Here is a 26987-nt window from a genome sequence, read left to right on the forward strand (position 1 = left end):
TTGGAGAGAATTTAATTTTAGATCTATTTTATTCTTAATCCTAACTCATTACCCACTCACCATCCACATTAACTCCAAAGGTTTATGCCTATGGCTAACTTATGCGTAAAGGATATTGTAATTTTGTTTAAGAAAATAGTGCCTCTTTTTTCCGGTTTAATTTTAATTTATAATTGATGCTGGAGGCTTGGAGCTAGCTGTATACAAATTAACATATTGAGAATTGCACATTGATATAAATGAATCAAACAGGTTTGGCTCCAAGTGGCAAAGTAATAAGTACTATAGGACCTAGCATTTGTAGCCTGAACTGGACCTTCAGATATATAAACACGTCAAAGAATTTTTTTTTGGTTATTTAAACCTAATAGCAGTAATCAATTAATAAGACAAATTAAAACATGAATAAATATGGTTCGCCATAATTAGATCTCGTAGGTCATTCCAACCCTGACAAGCTTGGTGCGTGGAATTTCCATGACCTTGTCACTCTGCCTGAAGTTCTTCCTCACGAAGTCGTAAATGTAGTTGACGATAAGCTTCTTGAACCACGACGACTTCTCTTCCGCCACCACTTGCTTCTCTCCCAACATATACACTATGCTCTTCTCCATCGCCTCCTGCACAAACTGTATTTCCTCTTCTGCCCTTTTGTCCAACGACGACTCGGAATCGGTCGTTTGCGACAAGTGCTTGAAGCGGATGTACTCCTTGAGCTGCTCGACCAACTGTTGCTCGAACTCCCTGGGGCCCCCGATGACGTCATTGTAACCGTACCTGACGACGCAGCGGAACATCCGGTACTCCCGCGGCTCCAACTGGCGAAACAGAAACCTCTCCTCCAACAAAACCTTGCTGACGGGGAGGGGCTTGATGGTGACAACTACGACGACCGAATGGACGGAGGGGATGTTGTGGACGAAGTGAGAGAAGATGGGGGGGATTCCCTGCACGAGCTCGGAGTACAAAAGGCCGATTCCGGGGGTTCTGTGGATGTCGGGGTTGGAGGCCAAATCCTTCATGTACTCGTTGGAAACCTTGTGGTTGAGCTCGTAGAGGTAGCTCTGCTTGTGCACGTAGTGCCAGACTGCCATGATGCCCATCAGCACCGCCGAGAAGAAGAGCGGGAAGTAACCGCCATCCACGAATTTGAAGAGGACGGACGACAGGTAAAGGAAATCAATGAAGATGAAGACGATGAAGAAGATGGCGATTAGGATGATGTTGGTCTTCCATATGACGAGCATGATGATAGTGACAAAGCACGTTGTTATGGCCATCACGGTCACCACCGCGATCCCGTACGCGTTGCCGATCATCGCCGTGTTCTTGAACGCGGCAGTGATGATGACGCAGGCAACCATGAGGAGCCAGTTGATCTCAGGGATGTAGATTTGGCCCTCGTTCTTTGCGGAGGTGTGAACGACCTTCACTCTGGGGAAACACCCCATGCTTAGGGACTGGGTGATGATCGAAAATGTCCCGGTGATCATTGCTTGGCTCGCGATAATGGCTGCCATCACGGCCACCACGAATGTTGGCCAGTATAAAGGCCCTGCACACGTACGTGTGTATATATATTATTTGGTGAACAAATTTAATAACTCTAACATCGTGAGATCGATTGAACTTGCCTGGGATTGAGGAGTAGAAAGTACTGGAAACCTGGTCTGGGTACTTGGTGAGGTATGCGGATTGTCCAAGATATGCAAAGAGTATTGAGGGAAATGTGCAACAAGTGAAACTGATCTGCCACAACATAAGAATGCATATATGGTACGTGAAACTTTTGATTAGGACTACCATATGATATGTATTAGTATTACACTAGTACGTAGCCAAAACTCAAAAGACCGAGTATGCATGCATGGTTCAACATTAAGTATATTAATAGTATATATGAGTGTTTGAACAAAGAAAACTTAATGCATTTATAGTATGGAATCAATTAATTACAATTATTAATTACTACTCACTTGGATTGCTCGGACATTGAAGTGACCCAGATCAGCAAACATGGCCTCCGTCCCTGGTTTAATATGTAATGTCACAATTAAGTTAGTTAAATGGAAAGAATATGGGTAATTACATAATAATTAAAGAGTTAATTAATTACCAGTAATGCACATGACGACTCCCCCAAGGGAAATCCAAGCTTGTTTTCTATTTCTGTGGAAGTAATATATGATGTACATTGGATTGAAAGCCTTCAATATGGTGACGTCATATTTGATTAAGTTGTAAAGACCGGTTAATCCGATAACCATGAACCACAGCAAAATCATAGGAGCAAAGGTGAATCCCACTTTATCAGTGCCAAATCGTTGAACAGAGAAGAGCAACACCAAGATTGCCACAGAAATCCCCACAACAGCATCTAATCATCATCCTCATCAATTATCGCTCAATTAATGAATGTTAACAAAACTAAATTATTAATAAATTAACAGTGCATATATGTTCCTAGCTGCGATGATCTTATTTTATCGTAAAATATAATTAAACATAGTAATTAAATACCAGTGCCTAACTGCTCGATCCCGCTCACCGCAGAAAGGACTGCATGCAAACAAATAAAATATAATTATTATGTTATTAATCTGTCGATCTGACAGAAAAAACCAATTTAATAAATGAACATTAAAAGTGAAATGCATGGAGTAAATAATCAATGAATTACCTGAAATGCATGGAGTAAGAATCCCATCTCCAATGACCATGGAAGTTCCCATAATTGTGAAAAGGAAAATGACAAACTGGGCAATTTTACTATTCTCGAGCTTTCGCTTCAAGGTTTCAGCCCGTTTCAACTCGCTGGACGGTTTTTCAAGTCTGTAATTGGATAACTCCATGTCTTCCGGCTGGTTATTTGGAAGTAAGCTCACCTTCGCATGGCGACATATCAATGAATACAATGCAAATGTTCCACCTTCACCATTGTCATTGGCCCATAAGACAATGAAGACATACTTAAGCAGAGGAACGAGCAGTATGGTATAGATGATGAGAGACATCACCCCAAGAATGTCTCCCTTTTCCTTAATACCGTTGGGGAAAGTGCTAGAGTACACATACAGTGGAGACGTCCCAATGTCCCCATAAATCACCCCTATGCTCTGAAATGCTAAACTTATTATCTTCTTCCAACTTACCTGCACAAACAAACAAAATTTCGTTATCCTACTATAAATTTATTAATTTAATTCCTGCATGCATTGCATGGTAATTGCTAAGTACGTAGACCTGTTGGCCGTCGTTATGCAATGTGGAGACTTTTCCGGCCTCAATATTGAGGGAGTCTACACGGCGCATTTCCTTCTTCTCCACTTTCTCTCCCATCTCTTTTTTTTTTTCTCTCCTTAGTTTCTCTGCTTGTTTTGTTTCTCTCGATTCAAGATGGTTGTCTTTTATCTTCATCTTTCCTCAGGTTTTATCGGCCAGCTACTTACGTACGCGTTTGGTATGTGTATATACGTGTTTTTAGGTTCCCGTTTCCTAGAAGATGTTTTTTTAAAATTAAAAGAAAAACACTGTTCCTTTAATTTTGTTAAAAGGTAAATAATTATTGACAAGCAAGCTTTGCGAGTCTTGACTAATTCGCTAATTTGCTGCGACACCTGTTTAGCTTCATATTTGTGCTGTTAACATGTGTCAAGCAAATTAAACGCATAGTTTGTTTGAACTGAGTCAACTGATCGACGAAACTGCCGAGTAGCCTAGAAAATTTCTGTTACATATATGTAGCTTGGGAAAGCCATACTGCTTCAAAGTATGGCTTGGCTTTCCCAAGCGAATTGAAGCGAGTTGGGGATCGCAGGTTTGAGTTTGTAAAAATAGTGTGTCTGAAAATAGGAGTATTAATGTGGTTGTGTACAGTTTGTGTACATCCTCCTTACTTCTCTGCACTTCTGTACGTGGCTTTAATTTGCATCCATGTCTATATTTACATTTTACAGTATAACAATATAACAAAGAGTACGTGATTGCATTCACACAAGTGAAGGTTAGTGTCAATTCTAATTAATTAATTTTCTTTTTCATTTGAAAGAGAGGAGCTTCGAATTTGCGATCTTCTAACAAAATGAAGACAAAAACATTAGATCAGTAGTAGTTAGTAAATTGATTACATATTTAGATGCTTGATATATTGATTCAAACAGTCCAGTGCCATCCTAGTAGACTAATGTAGCATGAGAAAAATTTGTCTACAACAGAGATATGACTGATTTGGTATCTCAATCCAATAACATGATAATATTTATATTTTTATACTTCATCACATAACAATTTATCTAATTTCAAAACATAAACTATCTTTTGAGAAGCTAAATCAGCATCTATCCTTGTTATAAATAAGTTTTTTTTTCATGCAGCACATATATATGGAACTACACCAAAATATGAAAGTTCTTTTTACTTTTGGTACAATGGTAGGCCCTGGCCCAAACAAAAAACAAGACTAGGCAGGAATATCCCTGGGCCCAAACAAAAAACAAAGTTCTTTCTTACACCAGTACGTTTTGGATGCAACTCTCAAAGTAGGACCTATTTATTAGAATATACACAAGGTCATATCCCATATCTCATATCTCATAGGTCATTCCAACCCTGAGAAGCCTACTCCTTGGAATTTCAATAACCTTCTCACTCTGCCTAAGGTTCTTCCTGATGAAACTGTAGGCATAGTTGACAACTATCTTCTTGAACCATGACGACTTCTCTTTTGCCACCACTTCGGCCTCTCCCAGCAGATACACTATGCCTTTGTCCATGGCCCTCTGCACAAACTGCGTTTCCTCCTCAGCTCCTCCGATTGGCGCAGACACAATCCTGCTAGAGCAGGAATTCACTGCCTCCTCCCCCACTGTCTTCTCTGTCGTTTCACCCTCAATTATCAAGTGTTCGTTGCGTATGAACTCCTTCAAATTCTCAACCAGCTGGCGCTCAAATTCTTTTGGCTCCTCAATTCTGTCTTTGTAACCATACCTCACCACGCAACGGAACATTCTGTACTCTCGTGGATCCAACTGCCGAAACAGAAACCTCTCCTCCAACAAAACCTTGCTGATGGGGATGGACTTGACTGACACAATCACTAAAACAGAGTGGATGGAGGGTATGTTGGCAATGAAGTGAGAAAATATAGGAGGGACTCCCTGCACAAGCTCAGAATACAGAAGCCCAATTCCTGGCACTCGGTTTATATTAGGGTCAGAGGCCAATTTCCTCAAGTACTCACTAGAAACCTTATTGTTAAGCTCAAACATGTATCTCTGCTTGTGAACATAGTGCCAAATCCCCATGATTGCCATGAGCACAGAGGCAAAAACCAGAGGAAGGAAACCGCCTTGAATGAACTTGTACAAGACCGAAGAGGCATAGAGCAGCTCCATTGAAATGAAGACCACAAAGAAGAGAGCAATCAACCATATGCTGGTCTTCCATATGACCAACATTATGAGAGTAAGCAAACATGTGGTGATGAGCATTACACTGACCACCGCAATCCCATATGCGTTGCCAATCTTGTCTGTAGTCTTGAAGGCCGCAGTGACTATGACGCAGGCAATCATAAGCAAGTAGTTGATCTCGGGTATGTACACCTGGCCCTCGTACTTGGCAGAGGTATGAACAACCTTGACTCTTGGGAAACAGCCAAGACTGAGGGACTGAGTGATGATTGAGAATGCCCCAGATATCATAGCTTGGCTGGCAATAATGGCAGCAGCTACGGCCACAACGAAGGTTGGCCAGTACAAAGGGCCTGCATACACATTAAAATAGTTCAATCAGTCTAGGTGTGAAGTCATCACAATATACAAGAAAATTTTGTGATATGCATGGTGGTGGTGGGTGTGAGAAGTGAGAACTCACTTGGTATTGAATCGTAGAAGGTTGAGTCCACATGATTTGGGAACTTGGTGAGGTATGCCGCTTGCCCAGCATATGCAGTTATCAATGCTGGAACTGTGATGCAAGAGAAACTGATCTGCAACATTATATATGTATGGTCCAACAACTTTTGATTAGCTCATCGATCTTCTATGTTGGATTTTGATTAAAGCTTTGATTTGGGTTCCAAAATTATTTAGTTTAGATCAATTTTATCTCAGCTTTTTTGAAGATTGAAAACTTTCCTCTCCTCAAAATACAATTTTTCATATCACGGCGATATGTAGATGTGATCACCCCTTACTAGTATATTAATTAATCAATGGATTTTGGACAGGGTCAACGTTAACTCAATTAAAAAAAAACATTTCTTCTCAATTGACTTATTCATTTAATTTGTTTAATTAATTTGTTTTTCCTGAAGAAGACAAGACCAGATCCTCCACCTGTCTATTAAAATATGCATATATATAATAGACAATTAGGGAAATTCCCTACAAATTTATATTTCTTCCATTAAAATCCACATTTTTTTTTTTCATGCCTTAACTGCTTTGACTAGTTGTCACCTCACCTACTTTTCATATGTATATATATATATATATATATATATATATTTCATAGTAAGCTTTTTTTAAAATTCAAATATTGTAAATCTCTTTATGCCCTCAACCCTGGCCTATGTCAGACTATTATTCCACTATTTATTGTTGGTAACTGTTGTTATTACATCCTAAATTTTTTGTGTTTTTAATGCTCATAATTCATTGTTTGGATTTTAATTTTTTTTATTTCGAATATGAATTTTACATAAACTTCTAATTAAACAACCTATACTAATAAAATTAGAATATATTATGCAATAAATAGAAATCTTCGGAATATATATATATATACTTCAACACGTACACCTACACCATAAAATTTCAAAGAATATAATAAATCTACACTATAAACAAGTAAATAACCTACAACAACAAAGGAACAAACATTTGTATAAAAAAAAAAAAAAACTAAAGAACCTGCATGAATTATTCAATAAGAACTTACGTTATCATATTCAATAAGGAACCTACATTTGAATATTTATTTAATAAGGAACCTACATTAGAATATTTATTTAATAAGGAACCTACACTAGCTAATACACCTCCAACAGACAACAAAAAAACACCTACAACATAAAAACAAATATCTCCAATAAAAAAAAAAAAGCACATATCTCTAATAAAAAAAACATATTTATTACTTCTATATTTAAATATGAGTAATTTAATGATTCCTTATAATTTAGTGATTTGTGGGAGAGAGAAATCTGAAATCAACATTAATTACATAATGGCAAAACTTGTAAATAATAGGAAACTCATGGATTATTGTTATCTTATGTGGCGTAGACTTTTGAATATGGGCTTTAGCTATTAAAAAAAAACTAATGGTGTTAGACTCTATACAAAATTAGTTTAAATGACTAATATCCTAATATCCCTATAATAGGGTATTAATTTGCAAGCTACTTACTTGGATTGCTTTGACATTGAAGTGACCCAGATCAGCAAACATGGCCTCCGTCCCTGGTTTTATATTGTATGCCACAAGTTAATTAATGGATATATATTCACAAGGAGAGATATAAATTAATACATAAATGTGTAAATATATAATTACCAGTAATGCAGAGAAATACTCCCCCAAGGGAAACCCATCCTTGTTTTCCATTTCTTTTAAAGTAATCAATTATGTATTTTGGATTAAGGGCACGCAATACACCAACGTCATATTTGAACAAGTTGAAAAGACCAATGCCACCGATGAACAAGAACCACACCAAGATAATAGGCGCAAAGGTGAAGCCCACTTTATCAGTTCCAAATCGTTGAGCAGAGAAGATAAGGATCAAGATTACTATAGAAACCCCCATAACAGCATCTGGAATAGAAACATTAATTAATTTAAGTTTCACTCAAATTAACCAATTAATATACATACGTACAAGATATGGTAGAAATTAATTAAACATATATATATATTGTTACCTTTGCCTAACGACTTGATCCCACTCACCGCAGAAAGGACTGCGCGCACGCAAAACTTTTGTTAATTTTTTGGGAAAACATATATAATTAAGTGTACAAATTCCCTAGCCAATTATATGTTTAATAAATTATAATAAGAATAATGTTATTTAGACCATCTTTATAAACATTATTGTAGATTCAATAAAGTCGGTTCAAATAACGTTATTGATATATATACACTTTAAGAATTGCACTAAATAAAAGTAATTATCAATTATTAATTATTACCTGAAATGGATGGAGTAATTATGAATATTTTAGTTAAAGCTGTAATATTGAAAATGTCTTCTTGCTTTATAATAATTGTACTATACAAAACTAATTAATTATTGATTACCTGAAATGCATGGAGTAAGAACCCCATCTCCAATTACCATGGAAGTTCCCATAATGGTGACAAGGAAAAGTAGATACTTGGCAGTCTTACTATTCTCCAGCTTCTTTTTGATGGTTTGGGCCCGTTTCAACTCCTGGGATGGCATTTCCAGTTTGTAGTTGGAGAGCTCTCTGTCTTCTGGCTGGTTGTTCGGAATTAAGCTCACCTTCGCATACCGGCATATCAAAGAGTATAGTGCAAATGTTCCACCTACAAATAATTAATATGGTATTACAATTAATTACAAGTCAACTAGTTAAGAGAATTAATGAATGACAAAACTTGATTCATATGAATATTCTCTTGCATGTATGGGTACGTACCATCACCATTATCATTGGCCCACAAGACGATGAAGACATACTTAAGCATGGGAATGAATACTAAGGTATAGATGATGAGAGACAAGACCCCAAGAATGTCCTCATTGTGCCCAATTCCTTTGGTGAAAGTGCTCTCGTACACATACAGCGGGGACGTCCCTATGTCCCCATACACCACCCCCATGCTCTGAAATGCCAAACTTAACGTTCTCTTCCAACTTATCTGAAAACATCAAAAAATTAATTAATCTCCATATGTATATATATCAGAATTAAACAAAACAAATGCAATATTTGATAGTATGTAGGTAGTTAGATACGAGTATAAACATGTTGTTTACTAATATTATAATACATGAATTAATAATACTACGACACACTAAATTTTTTTTTGCTAGGCAGACCTGTGAAGCATGCCTATTATGAGTCATGGCAACTCTTCCAGCCTCCAAATTGAGGGAGTCTACACGGGCCAGCTTCGGCCATGAAACCTTTCTCTCTTTCAGCTCCTGCTGCTGGTTACTCGTCTTTGTTTCTATATCTTCTAATTCTGGCTCTACTAGTACGTCCCATGTGCTCATCACCTCCCTTTTTCTCTAGCTTCTTGTTGTTTTTGTTTCTTGGAAAATGAATTGTCATGACATAGGTTTTATAGGCAATTCTTATTTTTGTGGATATTTCACACCAATTTCTTCATGTTCTTATTTTTTGCATTTTCAAAGAAGGAAAAGATGTAATAAACAGTAAAGCGGTGGCAATTTTGTAAATATAATAAACAATGATGCGGTGATAATTTTGTAAATAAAATGAATAATAACGCGGTGCAATTTTGTAAATAAAGTGAATAGTGTGCAAGCTTTTTTAAATTTGGCATTAAGCTTAAGTTTTAGGCCGGGTGGTTTTGGGCTTAAAGTTCTTAGTCATTTTAGCCTGCAAATTAAAACACCTTTCTATTAAATGATTTGGCATAAAAACATTGCATGCACGAGAAAATATTGTATGTGCGAAAGAACATTGCATGCGCGAGAAAACATTGCATGCGTGAGAGAACATTGCATGTGTGAAAGAACATTGCATATGCTAGAAAACATTGCATGGGCGAGAGATCTCTAAAACATTGTACTATGACATGACGATCATGTACCATTTTATGGGCAAGAGATCTCTAAAATAATGTACTAGATAGAACATTAACAAAACAGATCACGTACCTTTACTAAAAGGACCATATATGTTCCCGTATAAAATTAAATTCCCGATGGAGATGTGCAGTTTGTTAAGTAGCTTGGATTAGCACTTTGACATGACGAGGGCAGTTACCAGTTTCCTTCACATACTAATAATGTGCTACATGGGCACTTCAATAAGGCTGGACGTACAGCTGTTGTTTTATGTTTGTTATTAATTATTTTGTGCGTAATAGGAAATTGTTTATGAAGATAATTAATGCCTTCTTTTTCTCTGGTTTAGTTTTTATACTTTGGAGTTTGGAATTGGTGCTGGGGCCGGGGTTCTGTGGATGTCGGGGTGGGAGGCCAAGTCCTTCATGTACTCGGTCGAAACCTTGTGGTTGAGCTCGTAGATGGTATATTATTTTTACTCATCTTTTCCTCTTGTCAAGATTGTTTGCCATTTTTTTCTTTTTTCAAACTTGCATATTCATGTCTTTTATAGCTTATTTTAATTAAGTAATTATACTGATTCTTCTTTGGGTTAATTACATATATATACCTCAACTATACATCACTTATCAGTTGGGTACCTCTGGTTTAAAAACTTTCATTAGGGTACATCAACTTATGTTTTTTGTCAATTGAATACCTCCGTTAATCTGCCCGTTAGGAAGACCGTTAAGTGCTTACGTGGCGCTGACGTGGCACACGCGGACCCCACCATTAAATATTAATTTAGCATTTAAAAATAGCCACTAAACCAAAATTAATAAAAAAATCAAAAAAACCATTAAAATTATATAACATTGAAAAAAAAAAAAAAAAAAAAAAAAAGCCAACCCCCACCTAGCACCCTCCCTCCCCTTCCTCCCCCACCCTTTCCCCACCCAGGCCACCGCCCCTCCCCCCCAAACCCAAGCCACCCCCCACCTTCCTCGCAAACCCAGGCCACCCCCTCCACCTCCCTCGCCCCTCCCCTCCAAACCCCTAAACAATTCTCTCCCAATCCATTCTCTCAAGCCTCTCTATCTGCAGCACCAAGATAAGTCCTTAACAAACAAAGCCAGAAAAGTTTGAGGAACTCTCCAACAGTTGGAATCATTCAGCCACAAATTGATTCCAACTTACCTGGTTCTAGTGTTCCCAAGAGTAAGTTCAAGATCATCCGATACACATTCCTCAATCCTCTCACCTTCCCATGGTTTCACTAACCCTGATGTGTGACTTCCAAATGCAAACTCAGCTGCCATCCCATCTGACATTGGAACATCTACTTCTGTTTGTTTGTTATGGGGTTCGGGCCAATCCCCAACATACTCTGTGCTGAAATCTTCCCCACCCGAGTTCAAGGCCTCTGCATTGCCATTTGCGCCCTTACGTTTTGGATTTGCGACATCATTGTCACTTACTCTCTTCCGGTGATGCTCAAATCTGTTGGGCTTGGTGGCGTTTTTGGCATGTACGCGGTTGTGTGCGTCATGTCTTGGATATTTGTTTTCGTTGACGGCCACGGCGGCGGCGGCTGCGCTGGCCGCACTAGATCCCAGCCCACTTCCCAGTGGCAGGCCCTTTTCCAGAGAGAGGGAGAGGCCGACGGAGCGCACGCCGAGCATCTTCATGACCTCGATGGCGGCGATGCCGGCGCAGTTCCAGATCGGATTCTTGCTGAGCTTCTTGGAATGGTTGCTGAAGATCTCTCTCGGGAGGACCTGCGGGTCGAGAGTGATGGAGACGAAGTCGCCGAGGCCGTCGACGGCGCAGCCCAGGAAGTCGAAGCCCGGGCCGAGGTTTGCCACGGTGGCAAGCGCGAAGGCCTTGACGGAGGTGTAAACGGGTTCGGGTTCGATGCTGGTCAGTGAGGGTCTGGAGGGGAGGGATATTTTTTATTTTTTTATTAATTTTGGTTTAGTGGCTTGGCCTAGGTTTGCGGGGGAGGTGGGGGGTGGCTTGAGTTTGGGGGGGAGGGGCTGTGGCCTGGGTGGGGATAGGGTGGGGGAGGAAGGGGAGGGAGGGTGCTAGGTGGGGGTTGGCTTTTTTTTTTTTTTTTTTCAATTTTATATAATTTTAATGGTTTTTTTGATTTTTTTATTAATTTTGGTTTAGTGGTATTTTTAAATGCTAAATTAATATTTAATGGTGGGGTCCGCGTGTGCCACGTCAGCGCCACATAAGCACTTAACGGTCTTCCTAACGGTCAGACTAACGGAGGTATTCAATTGACAAAAAACATAAGTTGATGTACCCTAATGAAAGTTTTTAAACCAGAGGTACCCAACTGATAAGTGATGTATAGTTGAAGTATATATATATAATTAACCCTTCTTCTTTTAACTGGCGGCCTACAACCTCAAACCAAAAAAGAACAAACCATTCTGGGCCTAAAAATGTCAGCCCAGTCCTCTTGCAAAGTAGTAATCACACAACTTTTTATTTTTCAATTTTATAGCAGTAGCAATCACACACGTAATAGGCTCATCCAACACATAAACACTCACAACCTCTTGCTAAGAAGTTAAGTTCTAAATTGCAAAGTTTGAACCTAAAATCAAACTTTTATAAATCTACGTCATATGTGGATGAACCCTTCAAGAAACAGGGTAAAAAATAATGATGAAAACAACGTTCTGTGCAATAGTTTTGAAACCTTAAAGAGTGTCTGTGTAATTTTTTAAACCCAAAAAAATGTATGTAAAAAGACGATAAACTTCAAGAATTGTAAATGCAAGTAACTCTAATTTGGTATGAATCGGTTGGGGTTAATTAATTTGGCATGAATTGCAGGGTTTCGACTTTGGATATGTACCCTGGTTCTTCCAAAATACATTAATTTGCTCGCGATGAACGGTATGAATTTTGCTGTACGTGGAAAACACCAAGCTAGAGATAATTGAGCCATCAAAATCTAAACTTATATAATAATGTTAGTTTACAATATTGTAGGTTGCATCTGTGATTCTATATATGCATATGCGCGCAATTAATTAACTCAAAAGCAATATATTATATAGGCTTAATTATCGATTTACCACCCAAAATTGTAACTCATTCCCACTTTACCACCTGAAAAATTTTTTGTCTCAGATTACCACCTATAACTTACATCCGTGTTCCATTTTACCTTGTTCCGTCAACAATTCCGTTAATGCTGACGTGGCGCGCTGGATGTGCGCCACGTGTCACAATTTTTTTGTATTTTTTGATTTTTTTGATTTTTCTATTTTTATAAACTTTGAAAATTAATTAAAAATAGCTCAGAACTTAGAAAAATACACGGAAAATTCCTACCGACTTGTCTTAACTAGTACTAATTTACTATGGGGTCAAAATGCCAATTTTCCTTCTAAAAATTTCCAAAAAATTTGGAAAGTCCAAATTTATTTCTAGAAAATTAAAATACTCTAGACTCTTTGAAAATTCATAGAATAATTACCTGAACTCCAAAAAATATGAGGTCTGCACCATTAGTCTTCTAAAAACTAACAATACCTTTCTCGTGAACACTTGCTACCCAAAAGACCTCTCGGTCTTAGAGAAAAATAAAATTTCCTATAAAATAAATTCTAGAAAAATTTTAAAATTTCTGTAAAGTCTTGAAATAATTCTCTAAAACAAGCTTTTGGTAATTTTTCAAAATATTTTTTAGAATTTGTCCAAGAGTTTACGAAAATTCTAGAATTTTTTCTAGAATTTATTTAATAGAGGAAAATTTATTTTAATTTTTTAGAAATAAATTTGGACTTTCTAATTTTTTTTGAAAATTTTTAGAAGGCAAATTGGTAATTTAACCTTATAGTAAATTAGTGCTAGTCAAGACGAGTTCGTAGGAATTTTTCGTGTATTTTTATGAGTTCGGAGCTATTTTTAATTAATTTTCAAAGTTTATAAAAAAAATAAAAAAAATGCGAAAAAAAAATAAAAAGATGTGACACGTGGCGCACATCTAGCGCGCCACGTCAGCATTAACGGCCAGATCGTCAGCATTAACGGAATTGTTGACGGAACAAGGTAAAATGGGACACGGATGTAAGTTACAGGTGGTACTCTGGGACAAAAAAACTTTCAGGTGGTAAAGTGGGAATGAGTTACAATTTTGGGTGGTAAATCGATAATTAAGCCTATTATATATGGTGTCTCATTTTATTAGAACAAATTAACAACCAAGAAATTACAAGCAAAAATGGGGAGCCTCCCTGGTCTCATCAATCTCTGATTTACTAGTGATCGGCTAGGGAGGCCTCAGCATAACCCATACGACGATGTGTTTAATTGTGCAGTAAAAACAAAAGCTATGAACAGATAAGGAGGAAAAATCAAAACGATCGAAAATTCTATTTACAATGTGGTCACACCACCAGCATGATCATGATCATCATATTCTAACAGGAGTTGGTACGAGCTAGAGATCATAGAAATTAAGGATAATTAATATTAATTTGGGTCTTAGAGACACAATACGTATGAGAGAGATTGTTGAGATGGAAAATTCTTCTTAATTAATGGCGACTGGTTGGGTCCACTCCGACAGACTTGAGCGTCTCCGCATTGCGAGGCCTGCATTCATTTGTAAATCTTAATTAGTATGTATGGCAAAATTCTGAGTGCAGAACCAACGCACGTGAGTCTTTTTGCCAATTTATCCTATTTTTAATAATTGATAAATCATTGTTGGAGGGTAGATTTTACGTACGTTGTAAGACTATTGATGGAGTGTTTGGCCGTACGTGGTCTAAAAGTTAAAAACTGGAAAGTTAAAACTTAAAATCCAAGTGAGAACGGTATATATACCGAGTAAATGGATCAGGATGGACGGGATCATCAACGGTGGGTTTGCGGTCCTGGATGTGAGCGATCTTCCTGAGCCAGGATTTGTTGACAAAGTTGTCAGCAGAGGCAATAACAACATCCGGATGATCGACCTCGGGCATGCATTCCCTCTTCTTCTTGCTGATATTGACGGCGGGGGCATGCCGAAGCTGCTGTTTCGCCGTGTGCCCCGCAAATAACGAAGCCAATAAAACAAATCCCATCACCATCCGAATCGGTGTGTTCTCTCCCTTCAAAAATGATCTTCTCATCTCCCTAGCTTCATCACTGCATGCATGCATGCATATATATTCTTTTAAATCAAATATATAATTAATACATGCATTATTCAAAAATGAATCATCATTTCAATTTCGTACCCGAGGGTACGTCTTGTAGGTCGAGTATACACTTTCATCTTGGGAGTCGTTGATGAGGTTGCAAAGGCTCGCTTCCCTTCCAACCGGCTCACCATTGATCTCCAGTACATCTGCATTAATGGCGTGCGTGCATGTTAATATTGTATACACATAATTGTAAATTAAGGGAATTAAAGAAATGATGCATGGGACTTACAGTTGCTCTGCTGGAAGACATAATTTTCACAACAAGGGATCGATCTGATGGAGTGAAATTAATTTGTGAAGATGGATATGTAAGTGCTTCGGTTACATATATATAGGGAAGATAGGGAGGGTGGGTTTTGCGTGCGTGGCATGATAGCAAGGGTTACCGGAGGACAATCTGATCGACTCCCCTGCCTCCCGTTCATTCCTCATAGTTCGTTACAAACAAGCTTAATTATCTGAATCTATCTCCGCACATACGCCCACTATTTTCATGCTAAATAACCTATAAATAAGCGAACAGCCAGGCCCAAGAGCCCAAGCCCAGATTTTTAAAATGGGCCTTAGTCTTGTAATAGGCTACTAGACCCAACGTCAGGGAGAGTAGATGACATAGAGTCAGCCAAGTATATACAAAACTATGAGAATTTGCATACTATCTAGTAACTTCAACTAATTAAGTCGCCACTATTTCTTTCACAACTCATGCCTTAGCAGAATTTACAGCTAGAGCCTATCTCTAGAGTTTAGTATGTGCTTTGAGAATTGTATGCTTAATTTCATCTTCAAAATCTGAAGAAAAGAATGGCAAATGAATCACATCGACAAATATTATACATGTATCTGTTCCTGAATCAACTTTGAATCAACTCTTTTCTTATTACTATACAGCTGCACACATCCCATCTTCATAAAAGGCAATTCAGCTACAGGCAGGTTGATGTTCTTGTGTGCATTCAATCTACTTCTTCACCAAACTTGTTTTCTAAGTGTGCATTGTTCTAAAATTAATGGGAAAAGCTGATTGCTGACTCCCTAATTGTGCACTGTTGTACCTAGCAGAGTGAATGCTATTACTCTAATACTAATAAAATTTAAAAGTATGAGGACTGCTCTGGGATGATTTCCATCTGCCTAAGTACCAAAGCTGCTTTTTTCCTAAGTTCATCATCATGGAGAAGTTGGATAAGGATCCTCTCAGACCTCTGCCACAACATATCGCTGATCTTTGTATGCACTAGGATCTTCTGAAAGAGGTCTATGGCTTTGGTTTTGGCAGATAAAGATCCCCTCTCCAAGACTTGTAGAATGGCCACCACACCCTGGCTGTCCACAATGGCAGCCGTTGCATGTGACTGTGTGCTGTGGTCTCTTAGCAATGTTTCAAGTGCCATTAGAGAAGCCTCTGCCACACCAGACCCTGTCTCACTCAAAGTCCTCACAAGTGGCTTCACAGCATCTGCCTTGACCAGGCAGAAAGTATCTCTTGGTGAACAGGCAGCACCATGAACACGACACAAGTTTTCATTCGCTGATGATCCTGAGAAGCACAGCATACTGGAAACCTGCATCTTCAAATGAGTGAGGGGATTGGAGTGCTTGGTTGGGTTTGGGATATTGTTTTCATCAGAGACTGAGAAGCTGGTGGACTGGGATAGTTGGGCAAGTGCAATGGCTGTTCGCTGCTTAGCTAGTGAGCTACCCCTTGTTAGGACACGAACTAGCGATGGGTACAGTTCAAGCTTGCCCAATTGCCTCTGAAGCTCTGGCTTGGTCGGTTCTGTGTAGCGTAAAAGGGCTGCTAGAGCATTCTCCAATAGAGATGTGCCTTGGTGGGCAGGTGCCATGTTCTCACTATTTTCATCATCCATGCTGCAAATTACCTCATGAATGGCTTTTAGTGCTTCTGATTTGCGCAGGACCTCATCAACACTACTATCATCCCTAGGCAGCTGGCTAATAATTCTTGCAGCAGCGGACCTTTCTTCAGTATCTGGTGAGCTAATGAGGATTGTTGCCAGGGTGTTAATGGCAGTTTCGTTTGCAGGGGATGGTGGTAGTGGAACCCCATCAGGATGACCTTCGGATATGCAATATATGAGCTTCATTGCCCATCTTCTCACCACAGGATGGTCGCCATAGAGGGAAGAGAAGAGGTGAGCAATTGCATCATTTTCTGATCGGATTAGATCACGAGCTATCTCTGATTTATAGCTTAGCTCAACCAGTAGGTGTAGGAACTGAATCTTGGTTTCATCTTCAGCGCTGGTTACAATCTGCAACATTAGACAGACATTGTGCTTTGACTGCAGCTCTTGCAAGCCCTGGTATTTTTGTTGTTCAAATTGCTGACTAGCTTCAATCAGTTTAGCAAGAATCTCAGCAGCTTCTTGTTTCAAGTGTGGATCAGACTTGTTAAATGAGATCAGACCAAGCAGATGTGGTATAGTGACAGGGTCTTTCAGAAGTCGCTTTACGATCTTGTGGTATGCTACAAGCTTCTTGATAGATTTTAGGCAGGCTGATTTGTATGCTGGCGAGCTTGAAGAGAGCATCTGCATTAAATTGTGTATAAATTGCCGCTCTTTTAAGTCTTCAATGTTATTCCCCTTGAGTTGCATCCTTGACAATTCTGCAGCCATCAATGCTCGGGCCTCCTGGGATGCTGCAAAGGCAAAAGATTATGTTGTGCAATAGTAGAGAGGTACGTAATTTACCTTCATTATCAGACACATCATTTTACCTTCATTGAAGCGAGCAACAAAAGGTTTGAAGTGTCCTGCTTGAGCCATCTTGACAACAAAATGGATATTGGAGGAGAGGTTCTGCAACACCTTATGAACTTTCTCTGACACTTCAGGGTTATTTTTATGAAGTAAAGACACCAAAAGAGGAATACAATCTTTTGTATCTCCTATTTTCTCTCCAAGGGTTTCTTTTTCTGACAATTCCAACAAGACTGCAATGGCATGGCATTCACTTCCGCCTTTATAGATATGCTTCACAATTCTGCGAATAGCACCTGCTTTGACAATGGCTTCCTGAAATTTCAAGCAACAAGACCACTTACATCTAGTAGAATAGATTAAAAAAATGAAATGGATTTTGGATAGGCAACAAGATGTGTTTTTTTATTTTACCTTTTGATCGTCGTTGTACTGAGCTAGACAGTAGAGGCATTTTAGTGCAGCCACAGCATTTACCCTTTCGTCTTTTAGGATTTCTACCAACTTTGCTGTAAGTCCTGCCTCTGCAAGTTTGGTTGTATATCTAGGCATTTCCAATAAAAATTGCATGTCCTCTAAGGCCTTGTCCTGTCTAGAGTAGTCATTAGATTTGATTCCAGGGACTGCAGCTCGGAATTTTAAGTCCATGTCTCTCTGCTTCCATTCTTCTATAGAGTTTCGAAGCAAATGGTTGGGCGTGAGCTCTTGAGATGAAAGCTCCTGCCTGCAGATGGGGCAGTTCTTCTCTCCTCGCTCAAAGTGTTCCTGAATTGCCTTCTTCTCAAAGCTGTGGCCACATTGAATTGCTACTGGGTCTGTCATCATCTTCTTGCACAATTCGCATATGAATGAGCGAATTGGGTATTGCTGGTGGTATGTAGAGGCTGCATCATCATCTGGCAATTCTGGTCTTGTAACAATTTCTGTGCTGTAGAGGAACTCAATCAGTTGAGAAAGCTGAAATGCCTCTGCCTGCATCTTTTCAGCTTCCATCTCTTCTTTCTCTTGCTTCAAAAGTTCCAACTCATTTTGTACCAAGGATGCACTTGGCCTAGCACCAACGGCATCTGCAATCTTCTCCAGGAGCTTTTGAGAAGTCTCTCTATTCCTACTATTTTGAGACATTGATTTCTCCATCTCTGAAGCAACTAATTCTGTAGCAGATGCTGACCGGAATTCCATTGATCCCAGATTGTTGATGATCTGATTAGTCATAGTTTGCAAGTTCAGCGCCATATCAAGATTGACCAGCTGAAATGAGGAGACAGTCTTGGCAATATCTTTAGCCACATCCTCCATCTGCATGAGCATTGAGTGAGATTTGAGCAAGAGGCGGAGGCGGCTTCCACATTTGTAGTCTTTGATGATCTTGCTTGCCTTTTTCAACTGCAGGTTCAATGTTGTCAATGCAGCCTTTGTGGACTCTAAACCCAGTGCATCTTCAACCTTGTGGGCATTCAAGGTGCTGAGGAGGATGTTTAGCTTAGAAATACTCCTGGAGAACTCCTGAAAGCTGTCCTTTTCAAACAGCAAATCCTTTGTTTCACTAGAAAGCCCCATGGCCTGACGTGCCACCTTGTTCCATAATTCCTGTAGTACTGCCACTCCCACATCCTCAATCCCAATATCGAAATCCATTGAATCCATTTTTAGATTCCAAGTTTCACTTGTTTCCTATTATGTTAGTCAATTTCATTAATAAGCCCCATACCTACAATCCACCAACAGGAAACAATTTGATAATGAGACCAAACTCCAATGAGGATATGATAACTGATAAGTAATGGCTGTTGGACAAAACCCAAAATCTGCCTAAAATCAGTTCCAGACCAGACTCCAATGAATTCTTTTCTGTTTGTTGTGTAATTTTATTTGCTTTTTGGATAAATTATGTAATGGGGTTTCTGTTCTGTGCAATTTGTTAGATATTGCTTTCACTTTCACAACACACAAAGATGAAAATCCCAAATCATGTCTTACATTTATGTGATGTATAACAGTATAATTGACGCAACTCCAATAGGAGAAATACACTAGAAGACAAAGCCCAGAAAACAAAATAAGGAACACAATTACAAGAGAGAGAGGAAGTTCCAGATGAATTACTGACCTCATGGGTTGACCAAATTCATGAGGTGGGAAATATTCCAGAAATCTGTGTCTGAGTTATTGAGTCAGGGACACTCTGGAGAAGGAGATGGAAGACAACTATTCTGAAGGCCAAGTTCCATGGAGGAATTCTGCAACAGAGTTGAGGTTTGTGAAGAAGGCAAGAATAAAGAAATTGAAGACATAGATAGTCCTCAGGAGTCATGTCCTTCCTCGTATTTGTATGTAATTATGTATTGGGGTCCCAGTTGAATGTTTCTCACTCTGGCCAGTGATTGAGAAAGCAAGCCTTTTTACGTATTAGGGTCAAATTTTGCTGTAGTTCATGGTTTTTACTGGCACAGCAGGCAACAATTAACAACAAAGACACAGACAATATCATTCTTGTTTTGACATAAAAGAACACAACCAACCAACCACAGCTTCTCTTAAGAAATTAATTAAGCCGCGGTCAAGATAAGAATGTGAACGCATTTTTTTTATACATATGTAATTATGTATGTAGGGGTGTGGAAACACAGGGTGCATGCATTTGCTTTGAATTTTCATGGCAAAGACCAATTCCATTGCATGTAGAAACTGATCGATAGGACGAAGCTTTGACAATACCAAGTAATTTCCAAGCCGCGTTGCGTCTTTCCAGTGGCAACGTTCGATGACTACGACGTCGTACTACTTGCTATATATCTGAAAGACTGAATGCGTCACCCTCTTCCTTCAGCTTACTTTTTTTTTTGTTTTTTTGCCAAAGACTTCTACGGGTCCTTTATTAGAAAAATTATTGAGTATAACCGATATACCGCCATACTACGTGGTATAACCAATCTAACATAGAAGAGTGTTGTTGGACGACATGTTTATATTTGTAGAGTATGATATTAATAACATTCACCCATATTATAATGCATAGATTGGTTATACCACGTGATAGTATATCGATTATACAGAATAATTTCTACTTCAATTGTGTGACTCACCATCAGCTCATATTGGGATATTGTTGCACCCTATGTCTATGAAACTTGTATCAATGTATAGACAATAGACAATAGACAATAGACAATGTAGGGAATGAAATAAAAAAGTATAAAAGAAATAATTATAGCAATGGTCTTTAAACTTTATTTTAAGTATCACTTTGGTTCATGAACTTGTTTTTTGAATTCTATCATCCATAAACTTTTACTTGTGCATCACTTAAGTCCATTTTGTCAATTTTCCTTATTTTTTTTTTGTCAATTTAGCCACGTGTATCACGTTTGGGGAATAAAGAAGAGGTGAGTTGCTATTTTTATCCCTAAAATGGGGGTCACGTGCTTGACATGTGACTAAAACTAACGGAAAAAATGGATAGAATTGACAAAATGAACTTAGTACGTGATACACGAGTAGTTCGTAGACTATAAAATTCAAAAAACAAATTTGTGGATTAAAGTGACACTCAAGGTAAAATTTGAGGACTATGGTTATAATTTAACTAGGTTCTATTGGGACTCACTTCTAATATATTTTTTTTATTTTATCAAATATTTATGTTGTTGTTCGCCAAGGGTGGAATCGGTTTGGTAACCGACTTGAAACACCAAAGTCGACTACCGAACTGATCGAGACAGAATGCAACAAAAAAGACCCATCATCAAATCGATTGATGTCGGTTAGCGTCTTTTCGAGATCGATCGGAGGTATTGAAGATGCAGATTAGTGGTTTTGGTGTTTCGAGGAGGGTGGTTTCTATACTGCTTTTGACCTCAACATAGGCGGTGCGGTTTGGTTGTGCTACCAAAACCAACGAAGGAGGAACAACCACCGAAACAATCAGTTCGGTTAGTTGGGAAAAAAATGCCAGCCTTATTGTTCGCAAGGAAATATTTTAATATGGGGTGAGCGAAATTTTTCATGTGGGCAGAGGAATTATTAATTTTCTTATTGAATCATGTCAAATACAAACTAATTTAATTCACATCTGATCTGTTTACAAGTTTATACCTTATAGTGCTTCTAATTTGTATGACATGTTTGGAAAAATGTGGGATCTCTAGTCAGTGTGTTTGGCCATTATTGACTAGACGCGACTTTCCTAAATCATGGAAATAAAAGGAAGCGAAAGTTTTTTCCTAAAAGGAATGCCATCTAGGGTCAAGTTAGATTTAAAATCTAAAAGATAAAAAGAAAGAGTAAAATGGTGGACTTGCCGACTTGGTGGGTTCAATAGAGTGACCCAAAACTTTATTGAATGATACTTGCACAATCGATTTGTGCACAGCCATTCACCAACTTGTAATTGTGCCACATCATTTAAGTTTTAATCAAATATATTTTCATAGTTGGGCAAGTATAGTGATTTATCTTTCTTCAAATGGTCTCAAATCTGAAACCCACTTTTATTTTCTAGACTAGTTCGTTCCTCTTTTATTTTTTCAAACTAGACTAGGTCGTTCCTCATTGGCAAAAAAACAATATAAATATGTAAATAGTGGACTATAGCCCATAAGCCCCATGCACGTGCTTAGGCTAAATGCTGCATAGTCCATATGGACATGGATTCCCAAAGTGACCAAACCATTCAACATTTACACACTCTCGAAGAAGCTCAAATTCTCGCAATATATATATTTATATAACGACCATAACCATTACAATATCATCAAGGCAACCGTTCCATTTGGCCCATCACAAAAACAAAACAAAGTGGAGGGAATAAGAAGAAGAAGACGAAAATAACACACTTGGAAGATTATTATTAGACAAGTCAATAAAAATAGGCAGATGATGAGCCCAGATCAAACCCATCCAAACCCGCATCCGAAACGGGTGGCATACTCCCGAATAGTGGGCTGTGCTGCACAAACTCATTCTGGTCAAAGCCCATGTAAGAGCCACTCACCAATGAATCAAGCCCATTTGTTGTGGGCTCAGAGAAGCCATAAAAGCCCATATCAGTATCAGAGGCGATAACTCCTTCAGGCCCATAACAAGTGGAGGAGACACAGGGAGGCAAAGGTGGTAGCTCAGTGTCATCACGCAGCTGCTGCTGAGAGTGAGACTGAGAGCCGGGCGCTTCATAATCAGCAACAGCTGCGTAAGAAGACCCACCCGAACCGACCCCGAACCCGCCAGAAAACGGGTAGGCGTCAAATGGGTCCTGAGTGAAGAAGGGGAGGTGGTTGTTGGACGCGGTGTGCGTTTGGGGTTGGGGAGGGGCAGTGAAGAAGGCTGACATGTCACGCTGTGATTCGTCGGGTGAGATAATGGAGGTGACGGACGAGCCATGTGGCATGTCCGAGTAGACAAAGTTGGTTCGGGCTTTGGAGCCGCGCATGGAGCGCGCGGCTCGGTCGTAGGCCAAGGCGGCTTCCTCGGCGGTGTCGAATGTGCCGAGCCAATGCCTCTCTTTGGTGGACGGGTCTCTTATTTCGGCTGCATATCGGCCCCACGGCCTTCTTCGGACACCAAGAAACCTGGTTTCCTGTTGTTGAGGAGGTTGTTGGTTTTGCTGTTGTTGCTGTTGCTGTTGCTGTTGCTGTTGCTTTCTACTTTTGGACTTTGATGAGGAGGAGGGTGAGTTGGATTTTGATGAGTTGGTGAAGTAGTCCATGGAATTAGTCAGTTACTAATTGATGATGGGTTTGAAAAGGAAAGGTGTTTGGAGGGAGAGAAAGAGACACTTAACTTGTTCTAGTTTTTCTTTCTCAATGCTTTTGGATAGGTAGAGCGGTCACAGTACTACTCAGTACTCACAAGTGGGAATTTGAGGAGGGAGGGAATGATTGTGAGGCTTGGGTTTTCGTCCGTTGCATGTGGGGGTTTAAATAAGGAGATTATTGTGTAATTAATATATTAATTAATTAGTTATATAGTGGTCTCAAATGTTTTGTTAATTACCCGAATTTCCCCTAACTGGCCAAAATATATAAATTTGTCAAATCATGATGAGCAATCTCGATCACTCACACATGCTAATGATCATCTCAATTCAATTGGGTCCATCTTCTGCGTGACATCATAGACTCTTGCCTCAAGCGAATCATCCATGGCTGAGGCACCCTGGGCTGTTCTGCTGCTGACAGCAAGTTCCTAATTCCTTATTCATATATTTAATGATTCATAAATCTAAAACCTCAAACCACACCAGGTTTAACTTTGCAATGCCTTAGATTTCCCATTGAATAAGTAATACATTTTTATTTTTTTATTTATTTGGCAGCCATGATTAGCAACTCATGCCCATTATTATTATTGTGTACCGTATTCAATAACTTTGTGCAAGTTTATGTTGTTTAATTGGATTAACTAATTAATAGTATGTACTCTCAAAGTTCTGATTATCATATCTAACCTAAAGTTTGCTCGCATGTGACCTTAAGAAAGAGAAAGAGAGAGAGAGATTCTTGTGTCTGACTTGAATGTATGATCTTAAGCTACTAATCATAGATTAATTGTACTATTAATGAAATTCGCATGCACGCGTCCGAAGAACTTTATCCAAACCCCCAAAAAGCTTTGTAAAAGAGCAACCTGCACCATATGATTGCTCAATACATATCACAAATCTAATTATCATTCCCATGATCATTCAATTGTCAGTACCCATCATTTATCATCCCAATGCAATTATATCCCCATCTTAATAGTTAATACCACCTTTATCTTTTTCCTCATTTTAGTCTGATCGATCATCGCCAAGATTTTCTTTCTTTTAATTAAGTATAGAATATTTACATGCAAATATTCTCTTGTTGACATGTTATATTATTAAGTTATTAATCTAAATTATTGATATTATGTGTAATGTTAAAATGTGCTCGATGAAATGTGTTAGATTATCAATCTAAATTATTGATCATGTGCAATAACAAAAGTTGTCCTAACAACTTAATTCATACATGCATTTATATTTTCTTAAGGTGGAGGGAGGCGAAGTGTTCGATGAAATGCCTCAAAGATATTATGAAATGCAACTTATTGTATTTTTCGGCCCATAAAGAAAAATACTTAAATTTAGTAGTGCCAGTGTAGATTCTTATTTGAATATGTGATAGTGTAGATTCTTATTTGAATGTGTGATTTAATTTGACAACCTACAATATAATATATAAGACAAATAAAATAACATTACTATATGTATATATGTATGTATATATATATATATAAGGTTCGACTATATAAAAATCTAAATCACACATTTAGTTAAGAATTAATCGTTCAATCTAATCAATCATATAACATTATTATGTGGATGGACTGTATGGCAGGACAACATTTCCAACTATATATATATATATATATATATATTCACACACAATTGCAGAAAGGGTCATGTTACCCTATACAATGCATATGGAGACTTTTACGTACTTGGAACACATAGGGAATATAATTATCTCAGCCACGTGCATCCAATTTGGGCTTAATATAATGATATGTTCCACACCCCTTTCCCAACTTTTCAAACCAAAGGCTTTGTTTTATAATGTGTTTAATTCCATGGAAATGACTTTTCCTCTCTTTTTTTTTTTTTTTGGTGGGTTTGGAGCATCCTTTGTTGTTCATGAATATGAACACGCATAGACCTCCAAATGAGGGAAAGCCAAGTTGGGTTGCATGTGAGAGAGGGACACAAAGGGCATGCTTTTTTGAAGAAAACAATCACTAGAAAGACCTACTTAATATATAAAACTATATAGTAGAAGAGGATTTTATTTTAATTACATCAAGCGAGGCAATTGACCCAAAGGACCCCATTACTTGGCCTTTCGGTACACAGTACATGTAATTTACTATACATATTTTTAGTGCTTGTAATTATTTTAATTTTTAACTGATAATGATATCATTCCAATATAACACCAAGTTATTGGCTTATGGATAATGAAACTAGCAAATTAATTAAGAAAAAGTACTAACATGGCATACGTTAATGAAGACATAGTCAGCTTAGTCTAAATTATTGAAGGTGGGTAGTTCAGATCCACATCTTAGTTTTCTGTCTTATCCTTGTAAATAAATTTATCCTTAACAAGTTCTTGTAACTTGTGCTAATTATGATTAACTTAGATCCTATATAAGACCATAGTTAATGTCCAATTGTTGATGGCTCATGAGTAGCCACAGTTTGAAATTACTATCAGCTTATAAATCTTCACTATCACCAAAGTTATAATTAAGTTCTATGGTTGTGCCATAATTTGCACTTTCGGGTTCATTTTTTACTTCTGCGATTAAGTGATTTTAAGCCATTGATGAAAATTTGATGAAATTTCACAAATTTGTGTCCACTTTTAAATGAGGGACATATTAATCATATTTTTGTAGCTTGCGCACACAAGTTGATATAAAGTTAATTTGAAGACTTGATGAAGTGGGTTAACACGTTCGCTTTTATGTATACTATATGTTAATTTATATTAATGTAACTTTGTCTTCCCAGTTTATCATTGGGGTTCCAACTAAATATCAATGGCCTAATAGTCTAAAGGCAACCTGAGGAATGGCCTTTCGAGTGACCTTATAATCTAACATGAACCTTTTCATACATATTTTATGGCTACTATGATCCCCTGCATGAGCCACCCTTTTCTAATCCATATAGAAGCAAATGAGAGAAACTAATTTCTAAATATAATTGCAATAACTAAACTATTCTTTATTTGTTTATTATGTGCTAGCAAAAAAGTCGAGTGTGTACTGGATTAGATGTGAACCCTTGAATTTGTAATACCTGACTATAATTGAAATAAATAAAATCGATCACAGCTGAGAATCCTTTCTATAGGGCAATTTATAACTAATTAACTACCCATCAATAAAGTGATGAAAAGCGCCAATTAGAGAAATTGGCCCTTGGTGATTCCTGGACAGATTTGTGAAGTTTGGTAGGTGGGTAGTCTTAGCTATTGTACGTGAAATTTGCCAAACAAGGCTTTATTGCGGATCGAGTAATATTATTCAAAGATATTGGAGCATTAACATAGATGGTATGGTAGTCTTTTAAGACATTTGACTGGCAATAATATTATAATTATTATTGTGGTGCTAACTAGTAATTTGACTGAGATATGCATGGTCTCTAGCTCTTTGACTCATGACTGACACAACTATCTTTCCTTCCTTGCATTTCAATTAAAAAATTCACACAACACAAAGTGAGAGAGAAGAATTTAA

At 38.2% G+C, this 26987-nt stretch overlaps 5 protein-coding genes across 7 annotated transcripts; all 5 read right to left on the reverse strand.

Moving 5' to 3' along the window:
* Nucleotides 1-425: 425 nt before the first annotated feature.
* Nucleotides 426-3378, reverse strand: LOC147294595 (potassium transporter 5-like). 2 transcript variants are annotated; one of them, XM_086233367.1, is made up of 8 exons: nucleotides 3244-3339; nucleotides 2681-3152; nucleotides 2521-2559; nucleotides 2117-2377; nucleotides 1977-2029; nucleotides 1635-1749; nucleotides 631-1555; nucleotides 426-495 (listed from the first exon to the last, which is right to left on the reverse strand). In XM_086233367.1, the coding sequence occupies exons 1-8, from the start codon at nucleotides 3337-3339 to the stop codon at nucleotides 426-428; spliced, it is 2031 nt and encodes a 676-aa protein (XP_086089493.1). The 2 variants fall into 2 exon arrangements, with proteins under 2 accessions (XP_086089493.1, XP_086089494.1); XM_086233368.1 differs by having other exon boundaries at nucleotides 426-1555; nucleotides 3244-3378.
* A 1205-nt stretch (nucleotides 3379-4583) lies between these two features.
* LOC147294596 (potassium transporter 5-like) lies at nucleotides 4584-9250 on the reverse strand. Its single transcript, XM_086231203.1, has 8 exons — nucleotides 9074-9250; nucleotides 8670-8892; nucleotides 8308-8556; nucleotides 7929-7967; nucleotides 7561-7821; nucleotides 7414-7466; nucleotides 5875-5989; nucleotides 4584-5764 (listed from the first exon to the last, which is right to left on the reverse strand). Exons 1-8 carry the CDS (start codon nucleotides 9248-9250, stop codon nucleotides 4584-4586), a joined length of 2298 nt encoding a protein of 765 aa, XP_086087329.1.
* Nucleotides 9251-14334: 5084 nt separating this feature from the next.
* On the reverse strand, nucleotides 14335-15317 carry LOC147294597 (ribosome biogenesis NEP1-like protein). The gene is made up of 4 exons (XM_086234332.1): nucleotides 15221-15317; nucleotides 15025-15134; nucleotides 14627-14932; nucleotides 14335-14392 (listed from the first exon to the last, which is right to left on the reverse strand). Exons 1-4 carry the CDS (start codon nucleotides 15239-15241, stop codon nucleotides 14335-14337), a joined length of 495 nt encoding a protein of 164 aa, XP_086090458.1. The 5' UTR covers nucleotides 15242-15317.
* A 431-nt stretch (nucleotides 15318-15748) lies between these two features.
* Nucleotides 15749-20026, reverse strand: LOC147294598 (U-box domain-containing protein 43-like). 2 transcript variants are annotated; one of them, XM_086231791.1, is made up of 4 exons: nucleotides 19828-20026; nucleotides 18132-19428; nucleotides 17735-18032; nucleotides 15749-17656 (listed from the first exon to the last, which is right to left on the reverse strand). In XM_086231791.1, the coding sequence occupies exons 2-4, from the start codon at nucleotides 19362-19364 to the stop codon at nucleotides 16086-16088; spliced, it is 3102 nt and encodes a 1033-aa protein (XP_086087917.1). In that variant the 5' UTR covers nucleotides 19365-19428; nucleotides 19828-20026; the 3' UTR covers nucleotides 15749-16085. The 2 variants fall into 2 exon arrangements, with proteins under 2 accessions (XP_086087917.1, XP_086087918.1); XM_086231792.1 differs by having other exon boundaries at nucleotides 18132-20026.
* A 2549-nt stretch (nucleotides 20027-22575) lies between these two features.
* On the reverse strand, nucleotides 22576-23421 carry LOC147294599 (ethylene-responsive transcription factor LEP-like). Its single transcript, XM_086234234.1, has one exon. It carries the CDS (start codon nucleotides 23419-23421, stop codon nucleotides 22576-22578), a length of 846 nt encoding a protein of 281 aa, XP_086090360.1.
* Nucleotides 23422-26987: the final 3566 nt, after the last annotated feature.

This window comes from Dryas octopetala, chromosome 2 (assembly GCF_963921425.1).
Source record: "Dryas octopetala chromosome 2, drDryOcto1.1, whole genome shotgun sequence".
In the NCBI taxonomy this organism is placed as follows: domain Eukaryota; kingdom Viridiplantae; phylum Streptophyta; class Magnoliopsida; order Rosales; family Rosaceae; genus Dryas; species Dryas octopetala.